At 34.5% G+C, this 24,006-nt stretch overlaps 8 protein-coding genes across 14 annotated transcripts; 4 read left to right on the forward strand and 4 right to left on the reverse strand.

Annotated features, from left to right (window-relative positions):
• Positions 1-958: 958 nt before the first annotated feature.
• On the reverse strand, positions 959-2,159 carry LOC120771082 (guanine nucleotide-binding protein subunit gamma-1-like). The gene is made up of 3 exons (XM_040098906.1): positions 1,911-2,159; positions 1,742-1,847; positions 959-1,586 (listed from the first exon to the last, which is right to left on the reverse strand). The coding sequence occupies exon 3, from the start codon at positions 1,541-1,543 to the stop codon at positions 1,340-1,342; it is 204 nt and encodes a 67-aa protein (XP_039954840.1). The 5' UTR covers positions 1,544-1,586; positions 1,742-1,847; positions 1,911-2,159; the 3' UTR covers positions 959-1,339.
• Positions 2,160-2,291: 132 nt separating this feature from the next.
• On the forward strand, positions 2,292-4,603 carry LOC120769983 (T-complex protein 1 subunit theta). The gene is made up of 3 exons (XM_040097058.1): positions 2,292-2,443; positions 2,657-3,687; positions 3,753-4,603. The coding sequence occupies exons 1-3, from the start codon at positions 2,384-2,386 to the stop codon at positions 4,300-4,302; spliced, it is 1,641 nt and encodes a 546-aa protein (XP_039952992.1). The 5' UTR covers positions 2,292-2,383; the 3' UTR covers positions 4,303-4,603.
• A 2,709-nt stretch (positions 4,604-7,312) lies between these two features.
• Positions 7,313-10,440, reverse strand: LOC120769984 (guanine nucleotide-binding protein subunit gamma-1). Of its 5 annotated transcripts, none has more exons than XM_040097064.1 (2): positions 10,368-10,440; positions 7,313-8,794 (listed from the first exon to the last, which is right to left on the reverse strand). In XM_040097064.1, exon 2 carries the CDS (start codon positions 8,772-8,774, stop codon positions 8,562-8,564), a length of 213 nt encoding a protein of 70 aa, XP_039952998.1. In that variant the 5' UTR covers positions 8,775-8,794; positions 10,368-10,440; the 3' UTR covers positions 7,313-8,561. The 5 variants fall into 5 exon arrangements, with proteins under 5 accessions (XP_039952998.1, XP_039952997.1, XP_039952994.1 ...); XM_040097063.1 differs by having other exon boundaries at positions 7,313-9,010; positions 10,368-10,383; XM_040097060.1 differs by having other exon boundaries at positions 10,289-10,377.
• Positions 10,441-10,828: 388 nt separating this feature from the next.
• On the forward strand, positions 10,829-13,321 carry LOC120771446 (GPI mannosyltransferase 4). Its single transcript, XM_040099451.1, has 2 exons — positions 10,829-11,078; positions 11,133-13,321. The coding sequence occupies exons 1-2, from the start codon at positions 10,910-10,912 to the stop codon at positions 12,998-13,000; spliced, it is 2,037 nt and encodes a 678-aa protein (XP_039955385.1). The 5' UTR covers positions 10,829-10,909; the 3' UTR covers positions 13,001-13,321.
• Positions 13,322-13,660: 339 nt separating this feature from the next.
• On the reverse strand, positions 13,661-16,262 carry LOC120771447 (serendipity locus protein alpha). 3 transcript variants are annotated; one of them, XM_040099454.1, is made up of 8 exons: positions 16,096-16,262; positions 15,841-16,032; positions 15,569-15,784; positions 15,367-15,486; positions 14,982-15,312; positions 14,079-14,915; positions 13,910-14,008; positions 13,661-13,853 (listed from the first exon to the last, which is right to left on the reverse strand). In XM_040099454.1, exons 1-8 carry the CDS (start codon positions 16,198-16,200, stop codon positions 13,768-13,770), a joined length of 1,986 nt encoding a protein of 661 aa, XP_039955388.1. In that variant the 5' UTR covers positions 16,201-16,262; the 3' UTR covers positions 13,661-13,767. The 3 variants fall into 3 exon arrangements, 2 of the variants coding, with proteins under 2 accessions (XP_039955388.1, XP_039955387.1); XM_040099453.1 differs by having other exon boundaries at positions 13,910-14,011; XR_005704968.1 differs by having other exon boundaries at positions 13,763-13,853; positions 13,910-14,011; positions 14,075-14,915.
• A 397-nt stretch (positions 16,263-16,659) lies between these two features.
• Positions 16,660-20,477, forward strand: LOC120771207 (stromal membrane-associated protein 1). Its single transcript, XM_040099110.1, has 2 exons — positions 16,660-17,012; positions 18,035-20,477. Exons 1-2 carry the CDS (start codon positions 16,886-16,888, stop codon positions 19,513-19,515), a joined length of 1,608 nt encoding a protein of 535 aa, XP_039955044.1. The 5' UTR covers positions 16,660-16,885; the 3' UTR covers positions 19,516-20,477.
• A 791-nt stretch (positions 20,478-21,268) lies between these two features.
• LOC120770392 (protein FAM8A1) lies at positions 21,269-22,609 on the forward strand. The gene is made up of 2 exons (XM_040097822.1): positions 21,269-21,571; positions 21,646-22,609. Exons 1-2 carry the CDS (start codon positions 21,374-21,376, stop codon positions 22,570-22,572), a joined length of 1,125 nt encoding a protein of 374 aa, XP_039953756.1. The 5' UTR covers positions 21,269-21,373; the 3' UTR covers positions 22,573-22,609.
• Positions 22,610-22,677: 68 nt separating this feature from the next.
• Positions 22,678-23,812, reverse strand: LOC120770393 (aminoacyl tRNA synthase complex-interacting multifunctional protein 1). Its single transcript, XM_040097824.1, has 2 exons — positions 23,657-23,812; positions 22,678-23,594 (listed from the first exon to the last, which is right to left on the reverse strand). Exons 1-2 carry the CDS (start codon positions 23,807-23,809, stop codon positions 22,779-22,781), a joined length of 969 nt encoding a protein of 322 aa, XP_039953758.1. The 5' UTR covers positions 23,810-23,812; the 3' UTR covers positions 22,678-22,778.
• Positions 23,813-24,006: the final 194 nt, after the last annotated feature.

A 24,006-nucleotide genomic window follows, 5' to 3' on the forward strand; every position in this document is an offset into this window, starting at 1 on the left:
GTTAGGTTTCCTGCAGCGGAGATGGGAGAAAGGTCGGAGAGATTGCCGTTTACTTTTGAGCACATACCATCGATTCCATTCCCCGATGTCGTTATCGTGCAATCATGAACGTACGAGATGATAGAAATTCCCTCTGGTGGTTGACGGAGTTTCGAGATGTAGAAGTTAAACATCAACGGGGAGATGACAGCACCCTGCGTAACCTCCGATTTAATTCTTCTCAATTAAGTTTCGTAAAAACAGTGCGGAGTCCTCTTGTAGGCTCTACTGGGGGAAGGAGAGCGATAGGACACCCCATTGTTGGCGGATCTCCCAGGCTTCAGTAGTGCGAGCGCTTTTCCGATTTTCCGAACAGATTGGGAGCCATACTGCCTGTTTGAGCTCCTATGGATGGTACTACTCATTTATAGGAATCGCCGATACTATAACATATTGCTGCCATACAAACTGAACAATCGGGATCAAACTAACCGATCGGAACCAAGTTCTTCAAGGAGTCTGTAGGGTATTATAGCTTCGGTCCAACCGAATTAACGTTGTTTCCGGTTTTTTTACTATACAATTTTTGCGTAGTTTTTAGAGCCACCCAGTTTGTCACTAGTCTTTAATGAAATCTTATATATGATGGAAAAATCTAAATATATTTCCCCAAAGTTGAATTAAGTACAAAAATCAAGTCTAATAATGATTATTTATCTTTATTCATAGCAAGTTTATATATATATATTCTTTTAATTAACTATTACATTTTAATTTTGTCATACTAATTTTTTTGTTGTTTTTTTTAATGATTTAAATTTTTTTTATTATTTTTATTTTTATTATAAATTTATATATTTTTCTACATAATATTTATTTTATATTCTACAATTTTAGTGCTCATATACTGTAAAATGCCGTTATTTTGTTTTGTTTTGGCTTTTTGGCAATTAGAGAGTATTCCCCACTGTTTTTTCACTTTAATTTGCTTTTTTTGTTTTGTTTATTTATTCCATCATTTTATTTGTTCTCTTAGTGCGTGTATACAATATAAACATTTATTTATGTCTGCGATTTATCGCTTCTACACATTCTACTTAGACAGCTCCTAGGTAATTGAGGTTGCTTATGAGACTTTTGTTTTCATTTAGAGTTGAGAGTGTGGCAATGGTTGCAATTAAACCAATTTAATTATAAATAAAATCATGTTTTAGGTATGTTTAGGTGTGTATAAATAAAATAATAAATAGTTAGCACTGTTGGAACAAGTTATATTGTTTTAAATTGTTTTAAACATAAGTATAAGAGAAGCGAAAAAAAATTGCAACCATGTTTTGCCTACTCAAGGCAAGAAAAGTACTTACAAAATATTACACGAGTTCTTTTCGCGAAATGGATTCACTTTTTGGCTAGAGAATCCATTCAGCAGGCAATCCTCACTTTCATGCTCCAGCATGTATTTCATCATCCGCTGACATGCCTGTGACACCTGTATGCGCGGTACATTCGCCTCCCGTCGCAGCTGTTCGTTAATGATGCGCTGCTGTTGTAGGTTAGCAGCCATAATGTCCAGTACGGCAGTCTCGGCGAGCCCTATGGTGCTGACGCTGTTGAAGGACGAAGCTTGAAGGTATTTGATTGTAACTCGGTGATTTTATGCTTATGATTGGATTTTGTAACAGATACACGTGCGTCAAAAATCCGGATAAAAACGGGTGCGTATGTGTGTAGGTATGTGCAATTTGCAGTTGAATTTTCTCACCAGGTATCAACAAAAATATAGGATGAGGGTTGGGAGGTTATCAGCCGTGGGGTATGCTACTCTCTTCAACTTGATATGTTTATCTGGCACTAGTTTCGCATTTCATCTAGAAAATTATGTGTATGTTCAATACAATTATGCGCTCTGAATGATTATTTAGTTAACTTACAAGCAAAAAGGTTTGTAGGATTGTGAAGTATACGACGGCTGGTTTTGTTATGCTCACATATTGCGAGTACTGATAAGAAGATTCTAAAAATCAATATTTTCCACAACTCGCTAATATTTGGTAGAGGGTGCTATTATTGCTGTTAATTTTTAAATGGGCACAATATAACACTATATAAAGGTGATTTAATGGAATAGACGAAAATTATTACATTTATTCGCACATTTATAATTTTATTTATTTGATTTAATTTTATTGAACTCTTGTTGTTAAATCATTATTAAATTATGGGGATAACTGAAAGTCCATCGAGAATATTCTTGCTTTTATTCACAATAGTATGTACGTCTATTTTGAACGTTCATTCTTGGCAGTCATCCGTCATTTGAGGCGTGTGTGAGGTTAAAATCGGCAATTTCTTTCATTCCGTTTATATCTAAGCATTGTGTTTCCTAAAAAATCTGTGAACAAAAATGGCTTTATCTGTACCAAAAGCACCAGGAGTAGCGCAAATGCTAAAGGATGGCGCACGGGTGAGTGAAATATGCCAACCAAGTAAATATTTTATACAAAATTGTGCCATACAAACTAAATAAACGCAAAAAAAGAAACAGCGTGCGGCGTTTTCAACACAGCTGGCTGCGCCTATACATTAGTCACCAAAGCGTGTGATTCCTATATTAAATATAAAATATGAACAAATTTTTGTAACTCATGCTAATTATGGTATGTATTTGCTTTTATAGATGTATAGTGGTCTGGAGGAGGCCGTTTACCGTAATATCAGCGCCTGCAAAGAATTCGCGCAGACAATGCGTTCCGCTTATGGTCCCAATGGCATGAATAAAATGGTCATAAATCACATTGAAAAACAATTTGTAACAAGTGATGCTGGTACCATTATGCAGGAATTGGATGTGGAACATCCAGCTGCAAAACTTATGGTTATGGGCAGTCAAATGCAGGATGCTGAGGTTGGTGATGGTACCAATTTCGTTGTTATCTTTGCGGGCGCATTGCTCGAGGCTGCCGAGGAATTGTTACGCTTAGGTATCACTACTTCTGAAATTGCTGATGGTTATGAGAAAGCTTTAGAGAAGGCATTGGAAATTCTGCCTAAACTTGTTTGTCACGAGATCGAGGACTATCGTGATGTCAACAAAGTTACTGAGTGCCTTAAAGCCGCTATCATGTCAAAACAATACGGCCAAGAAGAATTTCTTACCGAATTGGTAGCAAAAGCATGTGTTGCCATATTGCCCAACGAAGGCACATTTAACGTAGATAATATACGTGTTTGTAAAATTCTGGGCAGCGGTTTGGGCAAATCCGAAGTTGTGCATGGCATGGTCTTTAAGCGTTTTGTTGAAGGTGATGTAACATCAGCAGAAAATGCTAAGGTAGCTGTATTCTCGTGTCCCATTGATATCATACAGACTGAAACAAAAGGAACTGTTTTGATCAAGTCTGCCGATGAGTTGATGAACTTTTCAGCTGGTGAAGAAAATCTTTTGGAGGCACAAATTAAAGCTTTGGCCGATGCTGGCATTAAAGTTGTTGTGTGCGGTGGCAAAGTGGGTGATATGGCATTACATTTCCTTAATAAATATAAACTTATGGCTGTGCGTTTGAACTCCAAATTTGATCTGCGCCGTCTTAGTCGTACAGTTAATGCAACGGTGTTGCCACGCATCACCACACCAACTAACGAGGAATTGGGTTACTGCGACAAAGTGTGCGTTGAGGAGCTGGGTGGTACAACTGTGGTAGTTTTCAGGTAAATTAAACAGAAATTAAATTAAAAGAGAAAACATTAATATTTTTCATATCTTATAATTCCAGAAACACAGGTAAAGATGCACGCATTTCTACTGTTGTAATTCGCGGCGCCACCGATAATTTCATGGATGATATCGAGCGCGCAGTTGATGATGGTGTAAATAATTTCAAGTGTCTGACACGTGATGGACGTTATCTGCCTGGTGCCGGTGCTACTGAAATTGAATTAGCTTCACAATTGGCAGTCTACGCTGACACATTACCCGGTCTTGAGCAATATGCTGTCCGTAAATTCGCTACTGCTTTAGAGGTATTCCCCAAAGCTTTGGCTGAAAACAGCGGTGTGAACGGTACTGATGTTGTAAATGCATTGTACTTGGCACATAAAAAGTCAACCGGTCAAAATATTGGTTTCAACATTGAAACTGAGAAAGCAGACACAGTCGACGTGACCACAAAGCAAATCTTCGATCTATTTCAAGCGAAATACTGGGGTCTTAAATACGCCGTGGGTGCAGCTGCGACAATTCTGAAGGTTGACCAAATTATAATGGCAAAACGTGCGGGAGGACCAAAGCCACGACAGAATGCCGGCAGTGATGACGAAAGCTAGACTGTTATCGTTTAAAGTGGCGTTGGTTTATATTTGCATTAACTTCCTATGTATTACCACATTTCTCATTAAAAAGTAATTTACTAAGTTATCTGCTACTTACAAATATTTGACATAACGTATGTAATTTTATGAACAAAATAATACGATTTTTCGCAAATTGGTCAACCAAAATAAAATCTTAATTTAACACTATTCTTTTTTGAATGTATTATAAATAACAAAAACGTTTTGTGCAAGGAGCTTTGGATCAGCAATAAAAGTTTTGGCGAAGTCAGACAAACTCTTGCAGAAAATCTAATCTTGGTTACTTTTGTTTTATTAAAGTATTCAAAAAGTATGTATGTAGAACTGCAAAGAAGCAAGGAATACACATTTTCCTGCCCGAATATTGAAGAGATTTTTTCAGCTATAAGGCTCAGACACTGAATTGTCATTTGAACGAGACTCCAAAACTGCTTAGTCATCGCAAATTGCACGAGTATTGGTTACAATTCCAGGTTTTACGTAAATAGAAATTATGAAAATACTCCCACTCTTCCATAAATCAGAAATAAATACACTTATTTATGGGTTCCACTAGGTAACACATCTAAATTTTATTTGAATCCAAGCAAACGAATATTCATTGATATTTTGTTGTGAATGTGGTGTTTCTGTTGCTATTGGAAATTCATTCAGTTATGTTACGAATTCCATCATTTTCAACGATTCAATATTAAGTAAATACAAGAAAGTGTTTTCTTATTTAATTTGTTGTTCGAATAAATATTGCGTTAATAATTTGAATATTTGATTTTTTTTTGTCTTTCCTGAAAAAAACAACTTGAAGAAATAATTTATGCAAGCTCTTAAAGAAGCTGAAATTTAAAATTCTTTGAAGAATAAAAATTCAATTCGAATAATACATGCATAAGCTTCTTTATATATATGTATATATGTGCAGACCTAAGTCAATTGCAATAATTATTTTATTATGTAGTGCTACGATATGGGCACTAAATTGTTTAAATTTAAATAAATTGTTATTAGTATTCTTTGGTGGTACTTTCTCTATTATAAATTTTGCGCATCAGGTTTTTATTTATTTGTATTTTTTTGTTATAATTAAATTGATAGTATATTTGTAATTTTTATAAGTTTTTCAACAAGTTGTATTAGATATATGTATCACCTTGTTTTAATATATAAGGATTGAATTGAAGGTCATACATTTATATGTTGCCCTATATAGTATTATTAATTAAATCATTTGTCTCCTTACGAATTAATATTTATTAATTGAAATATTACTGTATAAGTTACTTATCATTTTACGCATCAGGATGTTGTAACTATAATACTTTGATATATTTTTATATATTTGTATTTTTAACTTAAACGAACGACGTTAATGACATTTAAAGGGATTTCCTGGCATTCACTTTCCTTAGCAATAAATGTCACTGCAGTTTGACAAATGTTGCCGTACCAACGCTAACGACAGTTGCATTCTTTTATACACTCGATTTGCATATTCTCAAGTTTGAGTTATTTTAATTGCACATCATTTCAGAGCATTAACAATTTTTTAGTTAATAAACAAATTTTAGAATTTAAATGTTGTAAAAATAAGAAACTTCATTGAAAAAATTAAATATATTGTGTATATAAACATTTCAAAATTTTTCGCGCTACTTTCTTATTAGCATTTGCACTTTTGACGCCTCCTAAACGGTTTTTCCTAACTAGATTCAGGTTAACCATAACCTATTCGTTGCTTTCGAAGAAATATCATCTAATTAGTTACAAACAACTATTCCTTGCTATCAATCGACAAATATACGTCGTAGAGTTTCTACTACCAAAGACACACACAAATGCTTTAAATAATGGAAGTTTGGGGATATAGATCGTTCAGTAAATGGAAATTTTAATTTCGAATTTTTTGTCACTTTTTGATTATACGCTATATTTGCGGAAGAAGTATTTGCGACTTTGGCAACAATTAACGGAAACACTTAACACATACACAAACTAACATTTTGACAACACATAATTTTATAAAAATATATAATATGTGTACCATTATTATTTTGTTAACTTAAGGTTGCATTGATTTAAAAATTATATCACAAGTTTTCGCTTTATCCCCTACTTATTTAATTATTTAATTTCATAAAATATATTTATTTAATGTATATTTTTTGAACCTAAACAAGTAAAAACCGCTAGCTAAAGTAACGAACCCGAAAACTAAGTAAACAATGGCTTGACATTAAATGGTTGCATCCAGAACGATTTTTAATGGTATTTCTCCTGCAATACCCACCTTATAACATGCCCTTTGCCGACATGTTTTAAACATGCTTCAGTGATATTCAAACTGTGATCGTCTTTGATATCGTGTGAAAAGCAGTTGTTTTCGTTATAATTTCTTTTAATTTAATTTTTTTATTTGTACGCGTAAATTCCGCCCTTTTTGCATTGTTTTGCTCTTAAGAGTACAGTTTTTCGTGCACCCAACTCTTTGCAACTCTAGTTAATAGTAAAAGACTATACCGTTTATGAATTTGCGTAGGAAATCCGCTTTAAATGCGCCATATTTGTTGTCGTTCGTATTACTTATATTTTGTTTTTCGTGTGATGTTTACTTTATATTTGATTAATTTATTTAATAAAATTTTTGATATAAAATTTTTTTTTTTTTGATAATTTACTGAACTTTAGTTAAGTTTGAATAAAATATTAACTAACTTTTAAGCTTGATAAATATTTTGATAATAATACAATCAAATGTCCGCTAATATTACTAATTTCGTGTAATCATCATAAATGTTATATATGTATATGTCGCATAATTATGCTTTTGGTTTTATAAATCGCGTGCATAGTACGAATATATAGGCTGTAATTAATTAATTTGCCTTTCGTAAACTGTTTAACTGCTTAGATATCCGCGTTTTTTGGTTGAGTATACAACGTTTTTGTTTTTAATAACCGTTTATGTATCGTTAGTAAATTGCTTTGCTTTTAAGTGCGCAACCACAAAGAGCGCTTTAACAATAACTTAAGTGTTAATATATATTTTTTCCACTTCGTTTATATGTATATACTACTTGTTGCTAAGTGCCTCCGTGGTATAACTTCTATTTTATGTTGTTTAAATTTGTAATAAAATATTTGCTTTTGCTTTCCAACTTCATATTGAGTAAGGTTCATCTCACTCGTACTATTTCCCCCTTTTCTCCCTAAAACCGCTCACATTTAGTACATAGATATGTGTGAGTCCAACCTAATAGTATTTGAATCGGTTTTAAGCGCTTACTAAAGTATTTGCTCATCGACAATGATACATTTGACGAATTTTCGTGTGTTTGAAAACAAAAAAATGTTTGTTGTTGGATATTTTGCCAATACATAGGTTAACTTTATTTGTTATATTTTCCTTTAGCATAGAGTATATGGTATATGTTTTTATAAATTAGTTTACACAGAAATATAAAGAATTATAATTTTTTTAATATTTTTGTAATGTGTGCGATTGCACTTACTTTTGTATAAGTCTGTATCGTGTAAATGCGAGAGTGTGTTAGTGTGTTTTTTACAAGATAACATGGCTTTCGAGAATCTATGTGAACTATTACATACTGTTTTAAGAACTTTTATGGTGGTTCTAATTCCTGGTGGTCTTTAAATTGCTAGTCAAAGATTTCTGTTTGCCACACGTTAGCTCTCGCGGCCTATAATCATATTAAATTTTTGGTTTACAAATTGTAGATAAATATATATTTGTGTATATAATATGTGTGAATGTGGTCAGAAAGATTAATGGTTTTTAGTATATAATTCACCATCAAATGCGTTTGTATGAGTAGACATCTGAATATGTATTTACTTGATTTAGTTATTTGAATTTCATCCTATTTTGGTTTAATATGTGTACTTAATTGTCCCATAGTACTTGAGATATTGTTCGTATTCAAATTGTACACGTTCATTGCCTCCCTCGCTGTCAAATTTGCATTTTCCGCTCGCTCTTCTTGGCCGCTACCCCATTCAACATGTTATTACATCTACAATACACACGCACACACGTCCACCCACGTTACAATACTTAATTTACTGCAAAACTGCAATTTCAAATTCGTAGAAAGTTGTTGTACATTCCGCCTAAACTTCGCACCAAACTTATCCACCGCTCCATTTATACTCCCCCACGTCATTATCGGCAATGTCAACGCGTTTTCTAGCTTTACATGATGATAGTTGTAAATAGTTTATAGCACGGTGCATGATGACTTCTCACGGAAGGGATTAACTTTCTGACTGGAGAATCCAGTCAAAAGATAATCCTCCTGTTCGTGCTCCGTAATATATTTGATCATCTGAGCGCAGGACTCAGTGACCGGCTGACGTGCGATGGACGCCTCGCGTCGCAATTGATCGACGACTATACGTTGCTGCTGCAGTGAGGATGACATTACGTCCATAACGGCTGTCTCGGATAGGCCTATGGTTGAAAATTCGCACAATATATGTCGTAAAGAATTTGCAAAGTTCTTTGTGTGATTTTAGTTATAAGTGTTGTTGATTTATACGTATGGCGAATGTAAAAAGTGCTTTTTGAATGTATGTGTTTTATAAAGGTGCTGGTAATAAAGTGAAATCTAACTATTTTTTGGTAATTTTTTGATGTGGAGATTGGTAGGGTTTTCTTGAAAAGCTGCTGCAAATATGTCAAAAAGAAAGAAAAAATGCAAAATACATTTGCACAATGAATTAAATTGATTTTTTTTTTTCAAATGTTTTAACGAGGTTTTAGTAGACACATTTAATTAATATTACTCAGGCAGCAGGAAAAACAATTAATAGGCTTAGAGGAAATTGGTTTTATCACAGGATAGAAACGAAAAATATGTTAAAGAAACGGAAGTTATAGATGTGTAGAAATGATAGATTTATTGAAGTCTTAGAAATTTATCGATATCTGTATGGTTAAAATTACAGGCATCATGCATCTTGCAAGATTTTGTGTTAGTTACATTTAAATTATGTTATGGTACATAGTCCTAGAAGATATGCATACATTATATGTATGTTGTCGAAACTAAAGTTATTTGTAATTTTTGACACCCTCAGCTGTGTATTATTAACTATGGTTCAAAAATTAATATTAAAATCGGCAAATAAATATAATGCTTAAATCAATCGCGTAATGTATTATTCGGAAAAATTAGACTGTCAAGGCACACAATATAGATTTTTAACATACAATATTAATAACCATTTTTCCCAAAAAACGCATATGTACATATAGTATATTAACATCAAAGATTATACACATTTTTGTACAAATGTATATACTATTGAAATACCATAAACACTAATAAATATAAAATGTGTGCATGAGTCAACTCAAGATATTTCCGGGAATGGATGTTTTTGCAGGATCTTTCGCGTACTTCTACTAAATTTCGTTTAATACAATATTATACTGCAAAAACAAAATATTTTTTATTTATTTAGGCAAATATGACTTTTGGATAAACTGAAAATATAAACTCATTTAATATCCAAAAATAAAATCATCAAATTTGAATCCAAATTCCAAAAATTCCTTAATTTAAATAACTTTTTTCATTAAATCGATTAATCATTCACTTTTTTACAATATCCCTCAGAAAAGGGTGCAGCCAACCAAGCCCTATGTTGGGGGTGGCATTTGAAAAATGGTTGCAAATCAATTGCCCAACTATTAGTAACATTTATTTAAAAATAGTTTATTTTCTGTATTATGCGAACTTCGAAATTTTAGTTGTTTAATGATTTTTTCAAGATTAACCACATCTATACACTCATCTTTCTGTAGACTCCATTATGTATATATGTACATCCATTTTTTCATTACTCAAATACTGATTATATGCACACATTTTACTTATTTCACAACACAATTTTTTATTAGTAATAGTAAGTAAAGTAACTAAATTAATTAGTAATTTACCAGCTCCTTAGCAAAATTTATTTGACTGTATTTTTGCTGTACAAATGTAAAAGTAATAAAAAATTAAGACGATACACACCCTAGAAACGTTTGCCTTTGACAGCAATTCTTGCTAACTTCATTCTTTTTATGTATTTGGCATTTTGTTTTGCTCGCAGAAAGGGAAAGCAATATACGATTTTCTACTAAACAAAAGTGATGGCTTTAAGTAATGTGTCAAACTGAGACAGATAAATTTTGCTTTGCAAATGTCAAATGCTGTCCATGGTGGCCATTCACTTTCGGTGCAATTATGAGGGTCGAAATCGAAAACAATTTAGTTCGTAAAAATTGTAAGGATGTAGTATTTAAACAAATTCTATAGTAAAGGAAAATTAATATGGAACCTTAGATTTGTGTACATATAAAAAATGTGCGATATTTGATTTCTCATTTCTTTAAACCACTTATATTTTGTTTACACTATTGTGAATTGATGATAAACATTTGCATTTAGGGGTTGTTTACAATCAGCTGTTTAATAACCCTTTTGTGCTCTTTTGTTGCTATCGTGTTCCAAAACAAATGCTAATTTTACCATGCAAATTGATGTAGCAAAATTTAATTAACTCTTTAAAAGACATGAAATTAAAACGTTACATTAATCATTTGTGGTTGCGGCACCGCAATACAGATGAAAATTGGTATACGTATTTGTTTTTTGCGGTGCTTCGAGTTGTTCTCGTATTTATACCCCAAAAGGGCTATGTACATCCCGATGAGTTTTTTCAATCCGTGGAAGTGATGACTGGTAAGCACGAATACAATATTTTCAAGAAAAATTCAAACATAATTTCTTTATTAGGTGATCATTTCCAATTAGAGCACGTACGCACTTGGGAATTTAACAATACTATGCCGGTACGTAGTATAACGTTGCAGTTTGTACTTTTGCGAGTTCCCTGGAGTTTTCTTGAATTCGTCGCTTTATACATGCGCCACTATTGGAATATAGAATTATTACAAAGTTACACTTACTTAGTTTTCCCACGTTTCATAATGTGTGCGCTGTCTTTTATCAACGATTGGAGCATGTACCGCATATGTCGTTTATTCAGCTTAAACTACGAAATACGTCTGCTGGCGCTTGGCAGTTCTTGGGTTATGTTAGTTTTCAGTACACGCACGTTTTCCAATACCATAGAATTGGCTTTATGCTCCCTATTGCTCGCATTTGTGGCCGAATGCATGATAAAAACAAATACTATTATTTACAAGAAAGAAATGCTGGAAGAACGTTACGACAATGCGAAATCTATAAGCGAACGTGTAAGAATGTGGCGACTGTGTAAATCGTTACCAGCACACAACTACTCTCACACATTGCTTGTGGCCAGCATTTGTGTTGCAGGTGTCTTCAATAGGCCTACATTTATAGTTTTTGGTGCACCGATGGTATTTTATTGGATGCTTCGTGGCATGGGTACGAAAACGATAACTTTTCGCGATTTCAATTTACGTATGCTGTTGTTCTGCCTAAGCGCTCTACCGGCACTTGTAATCTTTATAATTTGCGATTCATTTTATTACAAATACTTAACTGTTGGTGAGCTGCAAATGTTGCAATTGAGCATTAACAATTTCGTCAGTACACCTTGGAACTTTATTAAATACAATTTGGATGCGAAAAACACCGCCGAGCATGGCATACACCCGAAATATGTACACTTTTTGGTTAATATACCACTGCTGTACAACGTACTCGGGATTGTGACTATTGTATCGTTTGCGTATCTTTTAATTCGTTTTCTGCGCGCTGAGTACCAGGGTTTGCCGCGTGCGCAGAGCATTATTAGTTTGATGACTAGCGCAATATTTGTTCCACTGTTTTCTTTATCACTTATCAATCATCAGGAGCCACGTTTTCTTTTGCCACTACTTTTTCCTATCGTCCTGTTACACGCGCCCAAACTTAACCATGGTCTATGTCCAAACTACCCTTTCAAGGAGGAACATCCGTTACTGCGCAAAATTTACAATATGCTGCTTTGTCCTCAAGCATCGGTACGGCCATTAATGAAAACCTGGTACATGTGCAATATCGGGCTTGCCATCTTCTTTGGTTTCCTCCATCAAGCCGGTATATTTCCACTCACACAACATTTTGAGACAGTCATGCAAACCAAATCACCCGCGCAGCATATACATCTCGTTACTTCGCACATCTATAATATACCAATGACTTTTATCAATATTCCTAGCGCACAAGTGCTGCATTTAAACCGTGAAACTGGGCGGCGTTACCGGCGGCACAAGGATTTCTATATCTACGAATATGGTAGTCTTGACATGCCACATCTGCTGGGAAAAATTAAGCTTATCCTGTCATATTGCGAAAATAAATACGTGACAAAACAACAGCAGTACGGCCTCTATTTAGCTTTGCCCGCCTCACTAAGTGACAACATGCTCGCAGAATTACAAACGCTTGGCACTACCACAAATATTCGCACTCAACTAAAACAAATTTTCTATCCACATATATCGACAGAGGCATTGCCACGCTTTCATATAAAACAACATTCCTCTAAAGCGACTGTAGACTCCATGTTAAGTTATAGTTATGTGAGTGAAAAGTTGTTATCCTTCGTTCGCGAATTCGGTTTAGCGCTCTACGAGGTGCAATCTGCACGCAATAGTCAGCATATAAAGCTGCACACCGTTAAGATGTAGAAACGGAAAATTTCAGTGCTTTGAACAAAAAACGCGTCAAAATCATTAATTTAACTAATATATGCTTACTGAAAGACACTCATTCTAGTCATGAACTGCGAGTATGTTCATATGTACAGGCGTATGAATGTATTGCTTAGATTAACATTCCACTGTATTATTTGTAAAGTATTTTTCTTAATAAAATAAATATTTATATGTATATAAAAAACGCTTTGACAGTTTGACAATCACTAGGGAATTCACTTCCATTTCTAATGGAATTTCCGCTATTCACATTCCAGGGTTCGGTATATTTACAGTTATTTGAATGCTTGCTTCATGTTCTATAAACGCGTTTTTTATTCGAATTATGTAACGAAAATACAAAATACGAATGCTAATGTATCAAATAATAAAAATTAATGCAAACGCATATAAAGTTTTTGAACTTATTAATATAAGGAAGAGTTGTATAAATCTTACGAAAGAAACTGTTAAAAAAGATCACAATACAATACTTATTGTTGTTGATAATATTAACGAGGACGACTCTGAACAATAATAGATGTTTAAAATAAAAAATAAATAAGTAAAAATTATGAACGAAAACAGAATATATAAATAGTACCTGATAATATAAATAAGCTATAGTAGATAGATAGATTTAAGATTGCATATACGCCGCAAAACACTTACAATTAAAATATTATCTTTCATAGATAACACTACTTTCGCCGTGAACACATTTTCTTTTACAGAAAATATTATATAGCAAATAGAACTTTCTATTCCATTATCGAGGTGTTCAGTAAATGTTCTTCTTTAGCGCTCGGGCTGTTACCAGATATCTCCGACAATTGATCTAGTATTTCTATAGAAACAAAATTTTAAATGCATTCATTTGTGTAAATTGCGTACTTTTCATACCCGAAATTTGCAAACTGGCCGAGTTTTGCAAATAGAAATTACAAACTTTCTGTGTCTCTGCGGATTTTTGACGCTTAAACATCACTGTACGCAAACTTTCTTCTGGAAAACAGTAATCAGATAAAGACATTATTATTTTTAAAAGAAATAATTTATGAAAAATACCTACTCCTACGCATACTGCTGCCGGCGCCACTACAGCCAGCGCTACTTCTGCGACACTGCCTGAATTGACTTTGCCCGTCATCGTTTAATTTTGTGTGCGATAACGGTTTATCATTTTCAAATAATGGACATTTAGAGTAATTACCACGCATGGAATCGGTTGCCGCACGCCTACGTGGCGTAAATTCATCGGTTTCATTGCGATACAATATGCTGCAAATGCTCGGTTCTATACTATCTAGTATATACTGCGATGCATTCAAGTCAATTGTTTGTGTACCAGTGGCAGTGCTTTGAATAACTGTTGGATTTTCGTCAACTTTTTTAGCTGACACATTTTCGGTGGGCTCAAGCGCATCAACGAAACGACGCAAAATAGCACGCAATATTTTAAAACGTTTCATTATACGCACGTGATTCACCTGATCGGCACATACTAAAATAGCACGACATTCATTTAACATTAACTTGAATTTCTGAAAAAGTTCTAGTGCGTTATTTTTGAATTTTGGAGAGTGTTGCAGTTCTTTTTTGTTGGCAGGATATTGAAAATATTGCAAGAGAAATTCGCCCATTTGCACCAAGTCATCCAACTTTGATTTGTTAAATTGTTTTTCTGTCTCAGCAAGGCATGAGTTAAATAACTCATAAAAGCATCTGGTGATCGGTTGCGCATCGACAATTTCATATAAAACTGTTTTGAACTTATTTATTTCCTCGTAAAAATGTTGCTCTAGTATTTCAGTATGCATATCGGTGCCATTATATGCTTGCAATGAGGGTATAATGCATGAATCCAGTGCTTCCAGCGATGCCATACAACTGCGCACCAATGTTTTTACTGTAATTTGGAATGATTAATTTATATGAAATACCTAATTATATATATCTATGGTAAGCACTTTACATTTGGGCTTTAAGCAGTCACTAGCAGCAAAGAGTCCAATTTGTGCCAATCTATCTAAATTTACATCAAAATCGGCTATAAATTCGTCTAACTCGGTGTCGTCTGCTCGTGTTTTACGCATCTTAGCGCGCAGTTTATCCAATGAAAACTTTTCTAAATCTGCGAAACAAAGAAATATCAAACGCAAAACAGTGCCATCAATGTACTGATGCAATTGTGTTAATGAGGTTCCCAGTGCGATAGCCTTTATTCTGCGATGCCAATTATTTGTGCGAATGAGTTTTAAATTGTTTCCACATTCGTGTTGAAATGCTGTGCATTCTCGCAAGACCTATACAATAAATCAGTAATTCAACCATTTGTATTTATAATAAGCACGATTTACCTTTTGACATAATGCGCTTATTGCTGTTTTATCCTGAATAAATACCACATTTGCTAGCGCAAGTGCATGGCTGATCAGTAAACGCACGGCCTGGTAAACGTCTTTACTGGTCTCTAGTGCCTAATTTATATGAGAAATTATACAAATTATGAACCATACAATAAAAAATCTTATTAATTATTTCTAATATATAAAAACTTACATCTTCAAGTTGATTTAATTCATCGGTGTCCGTATTCATATCTTCCTGATACGTACTAAACTCTTTTATGTGATCCATTGCTATATCTAACAGGGTGATAAATCCATAGCCAGACATATGCGATTTATTTTCGGTAGTAATGGATAAATTACTAAAACTTGTTTCTAATTTATCGAAGCACAACATTATGCGATCAATAAAATGTTTTCTAGAATTCTGTTTGGAGATTAGATAATTGTAATTAAAAGCATTACTGGATACTTTACACATACGGGTATTGCATTGCGAGCAGTATCCTCCGCTCGTATAATTCGTTCCAGATATTTTGTACACAAGCAAACTTGAGCCAAGCAAAGGAAAATGTTATCCATTATTTCATTTCCCTCATGATCATCTTCTTTTATTTCGCTGGCGATAAATTTATGCAAGTGGTTGGCAAAAATGTAAAAATCACCACAGAAATTCTGCAGAAGATGTAATGAACATTATACATATGTAATTCAAGCATTTGCATTCGTATTTCTTACATTTAACCACTCTATGCGGGTGCTCATTTCGCTGGACCCTAAAGATATTATTTCTCTACATTTTGTTAATTGCGTTCTCAGCACTTGTAGTTCTACCGATGTCATAATAAAATTTATAATCGGTTTTTAGTTGTAAAATATTTTGCTGATATAATTAGATTTTTATCAAAGTTCCGTTGACTATTCAAAACTGAATTTGTTTTTTATCTTCTTCGCATAAAAAATAAAGTCACAATTGGTTAAAGTCTACTACAATTCACAAATGCACGAGATTAAGCGAAGCTTTCTCATATTTAAAATCAGTTGTAAAATAATTTATTATATTTCGCAGTTATCACAACAGACTTTTATATGATAAGATTTGGTATATATTTATAATAGTTTGATATAAAAATGTTCGAACATATTAATTGCTCGTATCAAATATTAATTTTTTCTGTATGATTTTGAATACATAGAATATTTTCGCCCTACTGACGTTTATGATTTTGTCTTCTGGCATTGACAATCAACTTTTCGCTCAATTTCGCCGTCATTCGACGTTTTTCTTTCGGTAATGTCATAGAAAAATATTTTTTATTTTTTGATTGGCACAGGAGTTATTTCAATTGCAGCATATTCCAAATCTACTCAAAATTGTTATTTTATTGAATTATTTGCTAATATATAAATAAATGCAGCAAACACAATAGTGCAAATTAAAGTGAAAAGTGTAGTACAAGTGGTCATATTGATCGTCTAAGAAACAAGACCTTTTACAAGTGTGCGTTCAACATAGTGAAGTGGAAAAATGAGTTCAACTGCTAGCCGCAAGGAAAATGAAAGGACAAAATTAATACAGGAAAAATGCCAAACTCTGCTGACTCAGATGCTTCGCGATGAGGACAATAAATATTGCGTTGATTGTGATGCAAAAGGTAAGAATTGTGTATTAAAATATAGAGAGGGCACTCAGGGGGGACAATACCATGTCATAGTGGGATACCAACCAGCAAAACCAAAAAATCGACAGTAACCACCCAAAATATGCCAATCCTTAAATTTTAATGCCAGGTAAGGTGGGTGCAGTCACTAACATTTTTTGTCGCTGATATTGTCAATGTTTTCATTTTAATAATTATTTGGCAGCAATGCAATGATAGACGATTTTTACTGAATAACAAATTATTCATAAGATACGTGGCGACCAAATTTAGAGCTATTTCAAATTGAGATTGAATAATCCAAAGCTTGCAGTAAAAAATATATTCCATAGTTGCAATGTGCGAACCCCTTACGTTTCCTAATACCGCTGTCACTGATATTCATATCGTTGTTGGATTAATGTTGATGGGTTACGTGTCTATGAGTGTAACAGTAAATTTAATGTGTTAATTTTTCTCGCATATAAATTCTCTGTCAGATTTTCTATTGACAGGAGGAAAAAGTGTCTTTAAAAGGCGATATAACAGTTTCTGCCTTAACAATTTTTTCTATAACCATTTCACATTATCAGTTAAAAACTGCTAAAAATCAATACAAGCAAAATAAGCTCGTTTTTATAAAAAATATTTTTTTAAATAAAAGTATTTTGTTCCGATAAGTATTTTTCTTTCGAAGTACAGGTCCTTTCTTCTTTAATCGCAACCAATATTTAATCAAAATTACTTTACATACATAGCTAGTTATGAGTCAGAGCTTAAATATCTATTTATTGACTAAATGTGAAGATCACAAGGGAATTTGAGCGCGAGAGAATACGAGTAACATTTCGATAAAGCATCTCTTACAATTTTATTAAAAAAAACTCGATGCACTAACCACGCAAACAGTTTGTTGTTGTCAAGCACTGTTAAACTGATAAGCAATTTGTGGTGTTTACGTTTTGTGATATATGTACATACATATAAAGCAGTATTGCTAATAATTATTTTATCAATAATAATTTCTACATTTTTAGGTCCACGCTGGGCATCATGGAATCTGGGCGTATTCTTGTGCATACGCTGCGCCGGTATACATCGCAATCTTGGCGTACACATATCACGTGTTAAGTCGGTTAACTTAGACACCTGGACACCAGAGCAGGTGATTTCGTTGCAACAGATGGGCAACTCGCGTGCGCGTGCCGTGTATGAAGCACAGCTGCCAGATGGTTTTCGTCGGCCTCAGACCGACACAGCGTTGGAGTCTTTCATACGCGCTAAATATGAACATAAAAAGTATTTGGCACGAGAATGGGTACCACCATCGCCGCCTAAAGTAGACTGGGCAAAGGAAATCGATGAAGAATTAGAGCGGCAAAAACGTAAGAAAAAAGCAGCTCAAGCTTGCACTTCAATGGGATTGAGTGTGATGAGTGCCATTGGTGCCGGCGGTGATAAGAAAAGCAGTACATCTTCAGCGTCTATATCTAAATCGACGCCACTACCAGCACCGTTGCCAAAACCGAAGGCCGGACAAGTTGGAAGTGGTTGTAGCCCTAAAACTCAGCGTATTACAGTGAACTCCAATATCGGCGAAGGCAATCAGAGCAGTGATCTGCTCGGTCTCTCCTCACCCACAAAACCCGTCCAGAATAGTATGGGTAATAGCACAGGACAAGATTTGCAAAATGATAGCTTCACTGGTTTCCTTAGTGCAACACCATCCGCAACGCCACCTACAGATCAAAGTAAAGCCGCGGAATCGAATGGACAAAATACCATACAAAACTCGCTCGCAAAGGAGGAGGAAGACTTCTTCAATCAGGGATCTCTAAGTGGTGGCGAAAAAGATAAATCAGGGAAACTAACGAAAGATAGTATTTTAGCATTGTACGGTACGGCACCAACCAACAACGTAGCCTCCCACAATCCGCACAGCGGTCAAATGCCTTTTGCCCAACCACAACCCATGTTTGCGGCAACTGGAGCCTATTCAGGTGGCTTAGCTCCCGGCGGCTATATGAGCGGTGGTGGTGCACCACATCCCCAGCAACATCAATTCATGACGCCGCCAAATTCCACCAGCATGTATAACGCTCCCGTTATGACGGCTCCTACTGCATTCACCGCACCCGGAATGCATATGGGTGGCGCCGGCGCAACTGGTGGTTTCGGTGCACAGTTTCCGGGAACGACTAGTACTGGCGTGTATACACAGCAACATATGTCCAGTCTTGGAAATATGATGACTAACAATGGGCAGCCGGTTAGCAATTTAAATCTTATGCACACGAATCAGAATCTACTGAGCGGAATGTCTATGATGGGCATGGGCGCAACTACGACGGGAATGATGCAACAGCCACCAATGAGTATGAATATGCCAATGGGGAATATGCAGATGTCTAGCGCGTTTCAAACAGCACCCACAGCTGGGCCTGGTGCTACGTCCACCAATACACACGGTCTAAACCAGCAATTCAGCAACTTAAATATCGGTAATGTGTGGCAGTGAGCGGACGGTTATTTGCGGGTTGGTAATCTGTAACGCCTGCGTGGTATGTCGTCAAAACTCAACTTGCCTTGTTCAATATTTCGCAATCGTAAACGCCGTCAACGGTGTGTTTTCGTGTTAAGTGTACATCAAAATGAGGAAAATATGCTTAGTGATTATATTTTTCAAAATATTTAAAATATATATTTAATATTCCTTTAATGATTCGATAAACAAATTAATATAGATATGGAAAATATGTTTTCTAAAATTTGCCACAATTTAAGATGCTTGTTAATTTCCAAAGTCGTTTTTTTTTGTAATAACGCACTAAATTTCCTAACTTGCATGTAACAAGAAAACACGACGAAATTATAAATTTTTTGTTTAGAAGAAAAAATCACGTATAACATTAACTTTCAAAATTGCAGATTTTGCAATTTTCATAATATATGTCCAGTTCATCATAGTGCTCGAAATTATTTATTATTTCGTTCCTAAGTGTGTATCAAATGTCAATGTCTAAAGGATGCAGTACTTAACGTACCACACAGTATAAATCTATGAAACATGAATGTATAAAAACTTCAGCCAGCCGTCTGTTATAAATAATAAAAATGTTAGCATAACGGGTTAAGTACGTGTGCTAGCAAAATTGAGGGAAAATAATATACAACTTTTTAAATGCAATATATAAATACTTTATTTTTAAACAACGTAATGATTCCTTATTTTTTTTATAAACATTAATTTTTTTCATGGCTTAACAATCCTCGATCAGCTGTATTACTTAAATCGAAATATTGAAAACTGAGATGATGTAAAAAATATGCTTATATATGTATATATATTAAAGCTTAGATCAGTATGTATGATGTGGAGGATGTTTCCTTCCAAAGCTAAATCGAAATTTGATTGTAGACCGCAACTTAAATGATACTTTTAATAAAAAAATTAATTTCCACATTTCTTTAAATACACGACCATAATTGTAAGTTTATTACGATGTTTAATTGAAACTATGAATATCAATAAAAACAATAAATAAAAAAACAAAAAAAAAAACAAGTCGACAATTAATAATAATGCTCCTTTTAAAAAAGGAGATTCGCTAATTGTGGCGAGTTGACAGTCTTTGGGTGGATAAAAATCAGTAGGATAGGACTACATATATGCTTGGTCAACCTTATCTTTTAATTTGTGATAAGAGCCTTGGCGCTAATAGAACAAACTGTAGGAAATCGGAAGATTGCTCGGGAGGAAAGAACTTTCAGGACACAAAAGATGGCAGTTTCATTCAAAATTTTACATGCGCAATTTATTATTGCAACGAGAAAATCTTTAATTAGTTATTTAATTATTCTATTTGCAAATATATTCAAATCAGGATACGAATATATGTACATATGTATTTGCAAATAAAATTATTGTATAAATAATGATAGTATTCTTATTGGAATTTGATGCGAGCAAAACGAAGAATTAGAAAAATTGTGTTTCCCATTTGACCAAATGCTGTTAATACTTGTAAAAACAAGTTGAGGAAATTATAAAAAAAAATTAACGAAATCTACCCCCAGCAGCACAAATTGATAATCTTTATTTCGATTTGTAGTTGTTTGTTTTCCTTACTCCCTTGTAAATAAATACGAATTTTGACATTATTGTGAATAGGTCAGTACAGTCAGCTGATGAAAAGACATACATACATATATAGTATACAAATGTAGCACTGCGCAATGTCGGTTAAATAATTAAAACTAATGTCGTGTCCATATTGGTGAAAAAAACAACAAAGCGAACAACTATACATATGCAGATATTAAAAATAAAAACACCTATTAATGAGTTTGTTTTGAAATTTAAACAATAATTGAAAATGGCATCCATAGATAAGGAAAACGACATTAAAAATGAAAAAAAGTGTGAGGATGCCACCACACCGCCAGTTGGATCAGAAGCCAAACAGCTGGAAGCTGAAAAGGAGAAACTGGTCGCATCTGCACCATCAGCAGAAAGTGATATTGGACGTGAAATGACTACAAAGGAGGCGTATTTTGCCAGTCTAAACGAATGGGTTTGTGTTGAGCTTTTAAACTGACATGGTTCTCCTAATATTGAATGAGTCGTTTGGTTGCAATTTCGTTTCAGGTGAAACATGCTAATATCTCGCAAAATGCCATGGCTCTTTTTCCTTTGTATTTAATACATAGCTATCCGCAAATGTTTCAAAACCTGATAAATAATCCTTTGGCTGGTTTAGGCGGTACAATACCACCAATAAATACTCAAGCGGTGCCACCTACTCCGAATTTAAACGCTGTCGATGCCAACGGTATTGGTGAACGTGGACGCGTCTTGTTCCAGTATCGCATATTAAGTGATCAACTACAAAGTGAACTTATTCATCGTACAGGTGGCTACGAGTATGTTATTGCACCCTTCTGGAAGCGTGTGGTTGCTGAAATCATCGATATGGTTATATTACTGTTGTTGAAGATTGTGGTAACGTTTACAGTTATGAATTTATTTGATTTGGATTTGGGATTTGATCTCGACAAGGAAGTGTTGCGAAAAGCCATTGAAGATGATGATTACGTTAATTTTTTGGCGGTATCTATGGACTTTCTAGCGTTTTCTTCAGATCTTCTAATGCTTGAGCTATTAACCAAAATAATAGTTTGTTTCTACGAGGCCATATGGACAGCTGCTTATAACGGCGCTACCCCAGGTAAAGCGGCTATGAAAATACGCATACAATATGTAGAGGCGATTTATCCATTACCGCCTCCAGTTGATATGCAACCACAGCCACCACCATTTGCCAGACAGTTTCAGGGTTTTCAAGCCCAACGGATGTCAATCAATGCACTTATATATCCAAATGAAGTGCCAACATTCCAACGTGCTTTTATGCGTGCCGTATCAAAGAATTTAATAATGACCCTATTTTTTCCAATGTGTTTTATAATGATTTTCTTTAAAAATAATCGTACCGCTTATGATATAGCAACTAAAACGATTGTTGTTGAGGCGAATCCAAACCCAACGCTTCGACAGCCACCACCACAACAATAGGATCTATATAAATCAAAGTATGGGGGGTGTTTGGTTACTTTCGCATTTTGTTATTTTTTATTATTGCTTGTTCTTTAAACTTTTTTAAGAATTTCCATATCTGAAATTTATTAACAATTTATGAAAATAAATATTTAAACATTATCAAAAACATGCTAAGCAATTTCACTTTAAAAGGAAACTTCTTTTTAAGGATGGCTTCATATTTACTTCACATTCACATTCTTCAGAGTTTGTGCGACAACATTTCCTTTGCCGGGTACATGCAAGGCCGCACCTTTATAGCAGGCCACCAATTCGTCATTCGTTTTTAAATCAGGTGCACAAGTCTCAAATATTTTCTTCTTGGGATTAAGTTGGGCATCTGGTTGGCGAGTGTAACCTTCACAATGCACTAAGTCACCAGGTACAGCACCTGATGGGGGACTGAGAACTTCCACCTTATCAGGTGTGGAAGCACACATGACCATCGCTTCGGATGTTACACCGCGCATTTTGGCTGGTTTCAAATTACATAGCACAACTACTAGACGGTTTTGCATTTCTTCTAAGGGCACAAATTTAACCAAACCAGATACCACAGTTCGTGGCTGCGGTTCTCCACAGTCGATCTTTTCCAAATATAAACTGTCTGCATCTGGATGACGATCCACTTCAATTATTTTGCCGACACGCATATCAAGGCGTCCAACATCAACCGGAAGTTCCGCAGGAGCATTTGCATTGGTATTTGTATTGACCTTTTCCTTTTTCGGTTTCTTTTCCTTCACTTGCTTTTTATCGGCTGACTCAACTTCTGTCTGAGGTACGGTAGCACTTTTAAGATTTACTTCAACTGGAGTGCTTGGCGCTTCAGTGGAAAAACTACGCGTATTTGGTAATGCAATTTGCTTTTTACCATGGCTGAGTTCTAGTGCTATGAGTTGCTGCTTCGCTATCTCAACTTGTTGCTTTAACAAAGCGTTTTCTTTGCTTAATTGTTGTTTTTTACGCGCAAGAAGCTCTCCACGCATCACAGTCAACTAAAACATAAAAATGCATGTAAAAGTTTTGGTGTATTGAATTCTTATTAAAAGATTTGTACCTCCGATGAGATGGACGAAATGATTTGCGCATTGCGTTTATTGTTGGCAATAATCTCCTCCATTGCAGGTATTTTTAAAAGTTGAGTTTTAAGATGCAGTGATGTGGTTACGATTCTACCAGCTCCACGGCCAAAAATGCGGTATAATGACATGGCTAAGCTAAGCTATTGTGAATGGCATTTTTCGGCCATATGATCAGAAACAGTGAAAATTTATAAATATATACATATGTATATACACTTCTCACTATTTATGTTCCTAAAGGTATTTGAATATTTTATGATCGTTTCTGAACAAGCATTTAAAATCATTATAAAAATATTTGTTTCCATTCTCACTTTTTGCGGAT

Source organism: Bactrocera tryoni, chromosome 3, assembly GCF_016617805.1.
Source record: "Bactrocera tryoni isolate S06 chromosome 3, CSIRO_BtryS06_freeze2, whole genome shotgun sequence".
NCBI classification, from domain to species: Eukaryota; Metazoa; Arthropoda; class Insecta; order Diptera; family Tephritidae; genus Bactrocera; species Bactrocera tryoni.